Below are 9,197 nucleotides of genomic sequence, written 5' to 3'. Positions count from 1 at the left end.
CGCCGGCTTCGAATTGCGGATGGATTAACTGGCTTGGGCCCCGCCATCTGGAACAACTCGTGTGGTTGTTCAGATGACTGGACCACCTGCGTCGTGATTGCAAGCGGCGTGAGTAAAGTTTTTTGCAACCGATAAGTTGTGTCTGCCTCTCCATTCACCAGCCCGCCCTAACGTACGACCAATTTCTAACGCAACTCGAGTTGGCTCTGGCCGTCCGAGACAGGACTCAGGGGCCAGGGCAGGGAATGGGACCAAGCCGTGGGTGGCTTGTCCAAGGAATCAGTGTCCCAGCGCTTAAAAACGGTGGTGGGACCACTCAAACTAAAGCTCGTCGAATGAACTTTCACTGAAGTGCCACTGACACCATTTTTAAGCATCAGGACACTTTTAACTGGAGTGGAGCTGAGAAGAGTGAGGGTGGAGGCAGGCTGCCCACTGTGGGTTCAGAGTTCTTTGCCCTGCTGCCTTTGCCCTGGGAGCTGCGGGATGACCGCGCTACTTCCCCTGCCCATCCAGCAGTGGAAGACACAACTCACCGCTGCCACTGCCGGTAGATGGCCAGGGGACGCAGCACAGCCATGGCTCCCAGGGCAAAGTCAGCAGGGTGAAGAGCCCCAAGCCCAGTGGCCAGCCTGTCTCTGCCCTCGCCCTGCTTGGCTCCACTCCAGTTAATAGTGTCCTAGCACTTAAAAATGGTGGCAGCAGCACTTTCATAGATTCATAGGTTGTAAGGCCGGAACGGACCATGGAAAATCATCAGGTCCAGCCCCCTTCCCCAAGCAGGAAAGATAACTGGGGGTCAGGTGACCCCAGAAAGGTGACTGTCTAGTCTCCTCTTGAAGATTTCCAGGGTAGGTGATTCCACCACCTCTGGAGGGAGCTTATTCCACAGTCTGGACACCCTGACTGTGAAGTCATTTTTCCTAATGTTGAGCCTGAATCGACCTTCCAGGAGTTTGTAGCAATTACTCCTGGTTTTCCCCTCAGGTGCCTTAGTGAACAGATGCTCACCAAGCCCTTGATGTGCTCCCCTAGTGTAGCAGGACCCTCTCAGCTTTCTTTTCCTCAGGCTGAAGAGTCCCAGATCCCTCAGCCTTTCCTGGTATGGCTTGCCTTTTAAGACTCTGATCATACAGGTGGCTCTTCTTTGGACTCTCAAGCTTGTCCATGTCCTTGTTAAAGTGCAGTGCCCAGAACTGGATGAAGTACTCCAGCTGTAGTCTCACCAGTGCTGAGTAGAGTGGAAGAATCACCTCCTTGGTTTTGCTAGAGATGCATCAATTGATGCATGCCAGAGTATTATTTGCCCTACTGGCAACAGCATTGCACTGTCGGCTCATACTCATACTGTGGTCTGTTATTACCCCCAGGTCCCTTTCATTCGTGGTGCTAATCAGTTTGGTGCCACCAAGCCTGTAGGTGTGTTGGGGGTTGCTTGGCCTGAGGTGGAGCACTCTACATTTCTCGACTTTGAACTTCATCAGATTCCGATCCACCCAACTTGCTAGCCTGTCTAGGTCCGCCTGTATCTGTTGCCTATCTTCAAGCGTGACCGCGCTCCCCCATAACTTGGTGTCATCCGTGAACTTGGCCAGTGAGCTCTTCACCCCCACATCCAAATTGTTAATAAAGAAGTTGAAAAGTACTAGACCAAGCACTGATTCCCTGCGGGACACCGCTGCCCACTTGTCAGGATGAGAAAGATCAATTCACTACGACTCTCTGGGTCCTATCCTGCAGCCAGTTTCTCAGTCACCTGAGTGTCTTGGAGTTAAGCCCACAATCCTCCGATTTTCTCACAAGGACATTATGGGATGCTAGATCAAAGGCCTTTTGGAAGTCTAGGTATACAATATCAACCTGCTTTCTTGTGTCCAGGTGGTGAGTTACCTAGTCATAGAAGGAGATGAGGTTGGTAAGGCAAGACCTGCCTGCAACAAAGCCAGCATCATTCAGAATCTTACCTTCTGCAAGCTTATCACAGATAGACTCCTGGATGAACTTTTCTAGGATTTTCCCTAGGATAGAAGTTAGGCTGATTGGCCTGTAACTACCTAGGTCCTCCCTCCTGCCCTTGTGGATGGGCAAACATTGGCCCTTTTCCAGTCCTCAGGGACTTCTCCAGAGCACCACGAGTTGTGGAAGAGATTTGCCAGGGGTTCCGCAATGACTTCGGTTAGCTCCTTCAGCACTCTCAGTTGAAGATCATCTGATCCCACTGACTTGTATATGTCCAATTTTATTAATTGTTCATACAACAATTCGATGGCAATAGTAGGAAGGCGATTAATCCTACTGTGTTCATCCTCTACTCTACCTGGCATGCTTTTCCCCTTGGTCCGGTGAAAGACCGAGGCAAAGTAGTCATTCAGGAGTTCAGCTTTCTCTTGGGTATCGGTAACCAGCTCTCCTGAGTTGTTGAGTAATGGCCCCACACTCCCATTTGTTTTCCATCTGTTCCCTATGTACCTAAAGAAGGACTTCTTGTTGTTCTTGATCCCCATTGCTAATCTAAGTTTGTTCACTGCTTAAGCCTGTCTTATCTGTTCCCTTCAAATGCAGGCTGTCATGGAATAGTCCTCCTTGGGACCCACCCTAAGCTTCCATTGTTTGTAAGCCTCTTTCTTCTTTCTTAAGAGGACCGTGATTTCCCTGTTTAGCCAAGAGAGCTTCCCAGCCCTTCTGTTACCTTTTCTCCTCTTGGGAATGGACATCCTTTGTGCTTCAAGGATCATGTCCTTAAGGAACAACTATTCTTTGTGCACATTGTTTGCCTTTGGTCCCTGGTCCCACAGCACTTGTTCTACTAGTGACCTAAGGTTGTTGAAATTTGCATTTTTGAAATCCAAGACTTCAATCCTGCTATCTGATTTGTCTGCCTTATGTCGGACAGTGAACATGATGGTTTCATGGTCGCTGTTGTCCAGACTTCCCTCTATATTTAAGTTGGTCACTAGGTCATCTCCTTTGGCCAGGACCAAGTCTAGCAGAGCATCACCTCTGGTTGGCCCATGCACCTCCTGTGTCACAAAGAGCTCCTTGACACAGGTCAGGGAGGATCACAACCAATCCAATTTAGCCAAGTGTTCCTCCCAGGAGATGTCTGGATAATTAAAATTGCTCATTTTAATGAGCTTTAGTTCAAGTGCCCCTGCTGCCATTTCTAAGCACCAGAATGCTGATCCCTGAACAAACCACCTGTGACTCCATCCCGCTGTCCTTCCCCTTTCCATCCCTCACCCTAGGGGCCTCGATCTGCCCCCCTCCACACCCCTTCCCCTACACAGACTTACCTTCAGGGTACTGCTCTCCATGTTGCTCAGCTGCATTCCTGTAAATTGGTTATCAGATTGATATTAGTAATTTACTCACCCGGCATATTGGCTATTGGTATCAGCCAATAAAATCTTTATCTGCGCACCCCTAGCTATGACCAAAGGTAGTCACAGTTTGTGATGCCTTAAAGGGGAGGATATCTTCTTGTTTGTTTCTTGCATGCCTTGGGAATTCCCCTGCAGGGAATTACTGAAGTGTGCCTATCTCACCATCACACTCCATCTTATGCAAACCCCCATGGGCAGATGCCCTGCTTCAAATGTGTACCCCCCTGGGGCCATTGTCCTGCAGGATCGGGCCCCGGAAGCCCCAGAAGTGGCAGGGGCTTGACCCTGCAGGACAACAGCCCTGTGACACCAATGAAGCAGATCAGCTGTGCTAGGGCACATCCTAGCACAATTGATCCCGCTTCACAGACAACATTCATTTATATCCTTAGATTGCCATTCTGAGGCACTCAACTTTCTCTATGCATTGTACATGAAGCCTAGGGTTTCAAATTCTACTCTGGGATACAAGTGCCTAAAATTTAGGTGCCTAAGTCCTTTTTCGTGATGACCTGCCATTACACACAGGAAGGATGACTCACTGTCATGCACCTGGTGTTTTCTCTGAAACTTTCACTTTTAAATCTGTTTTTCCCCATTGTTTCAAATCCATCAGTTACAGCTCTGGACCTATAGCCTGTCCCTGATATCAGGGAAGACTTTTAGTTTTGAGAGGCCTGTAAAGCCATTCCTCATGATTTATCCCAGGACTACAAATATGTTTTATCCCAGGACTACAAATCCTTTACCATCCCTCTATAATGGAGAAGATTCTTAGCCTTTGGCAGGCCCAAACCCTACCTATCCTCCTAGATTTAGGGTTAGAATAGATGCTTCTTTCACACCTGTGGGCTGACTAGCTATCATACACAGTTCCTTTATGGTCCATGTCACACAGGAAGAAGGCAATCTTTTCAGTTGTTTTTGTTTTCTTGTCGTTCTCTTGTTTTTAAGTTTGTTGTTTGTTTGTTTTTAATTGTAAGCTGCCCCGAATCTTTTCTAGGATGTGTGGCACATAAATCAAATTGGATAAATAACCTGCCCAATGCTTTACCAGCTTCTAGCTATGATTGTTCGTTGCCTTCTTGTCTTGTCTCCCAGTTCCTGAGCCTCTGTCTTGTCTCTAGTTCCTGGCTTTGGTCCCAGTTCCTGCTTGCTTGCCAGTCTCTCTCCTCTTCACTACTGACCCTCCTGACCTCTGCCTAGATTCTGTCTCTGACTTGTGCACTAGGCAGTATCCATATCACATTTTCCTTGCACACTGCCTTCTGATAAGCTAGCTCAGAAGTCACCCACGTGTTCTCACCATCATTAGGCGGATCAACCCATTCACTTTAAAGCTGGGTTTACCACAGCATATGAAAATACAGTGTTCTATATGTCCCTTTTAAATCCCTATGACACCAACTAATGTCTTGGCCATTTGATGCTACTGCCATCCTGCCTGTTATCCATGATCATGAGGAATTCCAGGTGCAAGAATTCCTGGACACAAAGGGCTTACCTATAACATGGCAGTAGCATATCGTAGAATGGGGAAACCAGGGTGTAACAGGAAGCCAGAAGGCTCCTGTTTCTTTAGGAGGAAAGAGTACCAGGCTGAGCTGAATCAGGCAGGACTGGCAGCTAAGAAACAAGCTATCTGCTAATGAAATGTCTGCTGGCAGCTAGCCCAGGGTGCAAGGCACAGGGACAGGACAACTATGGGAAGGTAACTCACCCTGGGCAGAGCAATGTAAGGCAACAAGGGCAGGAAGGGAGTCAGTCTAGAAACAAGGGGCTGCAGACTGTTGACCTGAGCTCTAGCAGGGAGGGCAAGCATGTAATCAGGCACAGAAGGGGAAACTCCTGTGAGTACCTACAGAATCACATGACTGTATGGGATGGGGCTTGCAAGACTCTTAAAGCCTGTGCCTGAGAGTGAGCAGGCAGTCTGACCCAGTAAGCCCCAGAGTTAAGAGCTCCTGCCCTGGAAAGATGAAGGGGGAGACTTTGCTGATCCCTGGAATGCCTGACAATGCCAGTAAGACACTAAATGTTTGCTGCAGTGGGGGAAGGACCCAAGATAAGGGGAAGCTGGGCAAACAGAGGGTTGGCTGGGAGTTTTGTTTGAGCTAGCTGGCTTATGTGCTTATGTATGACTTGAACCAGTGGTTTGGGTGGGATTGTGTGGGGTGGTTTTGGAAGTCCCACTAGTGCCTAAGAGGAGTCAAGCTCAACACACAGATAGAGGCCTGGGATCAAGGTCAGAGCCCAGAGAAGGGCAGAACTTGGGGCTGGGGGCCTAGCACTTGAGAAGGCAGAGCTTGGGCTTAGGGGGCCCAGGGCTCAGAGAAGGGCAGAAAGTGCCCAGAGCAGGGTAGAGACGGGGCCAGGGGGCTCAGAATCAAGGTAATCAAGAGCTAGGCTAGAAGGCCCAGATAGAGAAAAGGAGTGGAGGCTGAGAAGGCCAAGGGCCCAACAAGGGAATGGTGGTACAGTGACATCTGTGAGGCATTGGCATGATGTAAAGGGCGACTGGAGCCATGTAATTAGCCCTTCAGGCTACAGGTGCCCTGGAGCATGGACAGGCCAAGGAGGCCCATCTTGCTTGAGGATGGTATTTGGAGGCTAGCAGTTTTCAGAAAGGGAATCTGCTGGCAGACTGTAGGGTCTTGCTTTAGGACACTTAGGCAGCTTCCCTTTTAAAAACCCAATCAATTACATCGAGGCATGGCAGGAAAATGTTAAAGGGAGGGTACCTTAGAACCAGAGCTGGGCAGTTGCCATTTGGCCACCAAGGGATGTCAGGGTGCCCTAGGGTCTGATTCTGTTACATAGGGGCATGGGAAAACAAGGGGAACTAGACTACTCTTGCCCTGATTCTGAGATAGATATAGATATAGGGCCTAGTCCAAGGTAACAGAGCAAGTCAACATAAAAGTTTGAACTATCATTCAGGCATCTAGATTTTCAATCCACTATACTATCCATTGGACCTCTGATCTGGAAGAATGTGCCTAGTAAGTTAACAGAGAGAATTTCTAATGCTTTTAAATCTACTATAGTTTTGAGTATTGCAACATTTATTCAAAGTTTAAGAAATTTAGACCTAAGTTAAAGCAAGAGGTTAAAACAAAAAGTTTTAAAAAATGTTGAGTTTTTTGGATCTCCCCAAAACTTTTCTTCTGTCAGTCCTAGTTATCTTGCTATTTGATCAAGCAACTGAATCTTCAAATACAAGCAGAATACATGAATAATCTTTCTCAACAAAGCCTGCAAATAGCTGTACAGTGCAAATCTTTGAATTTTCAGGAGTAAAATTTGATGTAATTTCTAAATTTTATTAGTTTGTTTATAGCATTGATTTTCATATATAAAATATATTTTTTATTAAGCCTGGGGAAGATCATTATTTAATCTGAGTGCAGGGAAGAACAACATTTTTAGTTTTGTGTCCAAAAGGTTGTATAGCATCTTTCCCAACTATACAGTTGGTCAAGTAAAAGGTATCACCAAACAAAACTTGCTTTCTGCAAAGCTGATAAATGACATTGCCTTCTATCCACAGCAGACCTTTCACTTCACTCAGAGTTCTGAAGGGAGAACAGTTCCAGATACTCCTTATCCCTTCCCCTGCTGGGAAAAACACTCCTCAAGGTTCCCTTCACAGATATTTTCACAAATTTATTGGTGGATTAAAAGAGTTGGGCATTTTATTGCCCAAAGCTTTCTTTCTTCTTGAATACAACAATAATCCTCATGGCTCTCTCTAAAAGGGGATTTCCCAGTAGAAAGTGGTTTTGTGCAAAAAGCTACAGTCTTGAGTTACTTGAAGTTTTAGGTCAAACTTATTGTCACATAAGGACAAGGGATCATCCATTTTCCCTGGCTTAATTCACAAACAGAACAGGGACTCTGTGAAAAGGGCTAAAATAATACAAGAGACATTGCATAAATGGGGAGATGCATAGTGCATACCCAGTTCTGAACCAGATGACTATCTCTAATATTTTAGGGGCGTGTTTTCTGCTACTCTGGATTTACGAGTAAGAGATCTAAATCTGATCTGCAGTAAATTTATCTGTTGAATTTATCACTCCCTGAGAGAGAATGGTACACAGCATTCAGATCTGTATAATTTATTTCTATTCATCCTCTTCCTCTTCTCTGCTTATCTTTCCTTTCATCTCTCTCTTTCCTTAGTCCTCTCCTTTTTTTCCCTTTACCCTCATCAATTTTTCATTATTTCATTTTGTTTTCTCTTTCACTTGTTCTTTTATGTCCTTCTTTTTCCTACTTTTCCTCTTACCACCATATTTACTTGACTATAAGACAACCTTCCAATAATTCGATTCTATATACGGAAAATTTATAAATTTGTCTTATCAAATAATTCAACCTTAGAACTGTAGCAAATATACAGTTCAAACTGTTTATATTGCTCTGTACTTAAATTATTACTCTTCTGAATGTATTATATTCATTATAATCCATTTATGCTTCCCTGCAAATGCAATGAACTTATTCACACTACCCTTTCCCTTCTGCCTACTTTATAAGAGTTTAAGTCAATGCAAGTTAGAATGTGTAATTAGCTGTCCATAATAAAAATATCTTTACCTTTGGTTATCAATCCCATGGGACCAATCCACTGATACTTTGGATCAATGATTCTCTGCATTAACAACTTTTTTGTCAAACATTTAAGAATCAAGTCTTTGGAATTAATAAGAACATAGACTGAAACTGAACCAGAAAAATATATAATTAGATACAAGAATATATACATTATATTCATTTTGATGACAGAGACAAGGACTGGCCCTATTGTCTAGTGGTGAAGAAATCAGTACTTTGGCAGGTGCCTAGATGCCAGCCCCATTACATTTTGGATATGAACAAAGAGGACTTTGATTTGTAATGCCAGTCTGGCACTCAATAGAGGCAAATTTCATTATTAAGAAAATAAGTAGCATAATCATCTTGTGCTAGTAAATAAGAATTTTGGGGGATGAGAATGAAACAAATCTTCTAATTAATTAATAATAATTATGAAGTGTTAAAACAGTTACGAATGTTAGGAACATTTGTCAAGGTATAGTTAGCTTACCAGTTGACCCTTCTAGTCCAAGTACTTCAACGGACGTTTTTGGAGCATCTGGAATAGATGCAACATCCCCAGTTTCAGAGAAGGCCTGATCGTCATACGTTTGTTGTGAATTTTCTCGCAGCGAATGTGCAACTCCTTCTTCTCCATGCAGAATCTTATCAAAAAAGTGATGCCTTTTTGCTAGATCAGTATAAAAGAAATGCATGTGTTTCAAAACAGGAAATAAATTATTTAAATAACAATTTAATCAATTAAAAATAATTAAAAGTAGTTCTACTCTAAAATACTGAATGGTCTGTTACAGGGGTTTTCATCCTTTTTTAACAAGTGTACCCCTTCTCTCTCAAAGTTCTAGCTCATGTACACCACCGTTATTTTTTGTTCTTGTTTTTAAGGGGGCAAATCGAGGCCCCCGCAGTGAGGGAGGGAGTGGGGCTGGTGCTGTACAGCCAGGGCAGAGCCATGGGATGGAGCTGCAAGCGGCTCATCTGAGGGGTGCGGGGAGGAGGGGTGGCAGCTCCCACCAGTGCACACACCCCAGGAGAGCTGTGTGCCCATGGATCTGCACAGAGGGTGAGGGCGGGCTTGCCCAGTGGTGGGGGAGGGAGTAGGGCAGGGGCAGGGCACAGGACTGAGCTGTGTTGGGGGGAGCAACTCCTGCAGCTACGCGCACCCCTGGGAGGGCATGGGGACATGTGCCCCCAGATCTGCATGGGGGAAGG

General features: G+C 45.3%; 1 protein-coding gene across 1 annotated transcript in view; it reads right to left on the bottom strand.

The window, feature by feature from the left end:
* Positions 1-8,680, bottom strand: part of LOC112549494 (zona pellucida-binding protein 1-like) — a 25,188-nt gene extending 16,508 nt beyond the window's left edge. Inside the window, exons 1-2 of the mRNA XM_025198301.1 lie at positions 8,476-8,680; positions 7,986-8,111 (exon numbers count right to left, since the gene is read on the bottom strand). Coding sequence (XP_025054086.1) covers positions 7,986-8,111; positions 8,476-8,680 — 331 coding nt within the window. The remainder of the gene's footprint in view (positions 1-7,985; positions 8,112-8,475) is intronic.
* Positions 8,681-9,197: the final 517 nt, after the last annotated feature.

This window comes from Alligator sinensis, unplaced genomic scaffold (genome assembly GCF_000455745.1).
Source record: "Alligator sinensis unplaced genomic scaffold, ASM45574v1 scaffold428_1, whole genome shotgun sequence".
In the NCBI taxonomy this organism is placed as follows: domain Eukaryota; kingdom Metazoa; phylum Chordata; order Crocodylia; family Alligatoridae; genus Alligator; species Alligator sinensis.
This window is presented reverse-complemented; position numbering and strand designations above follow the sequence as displayed.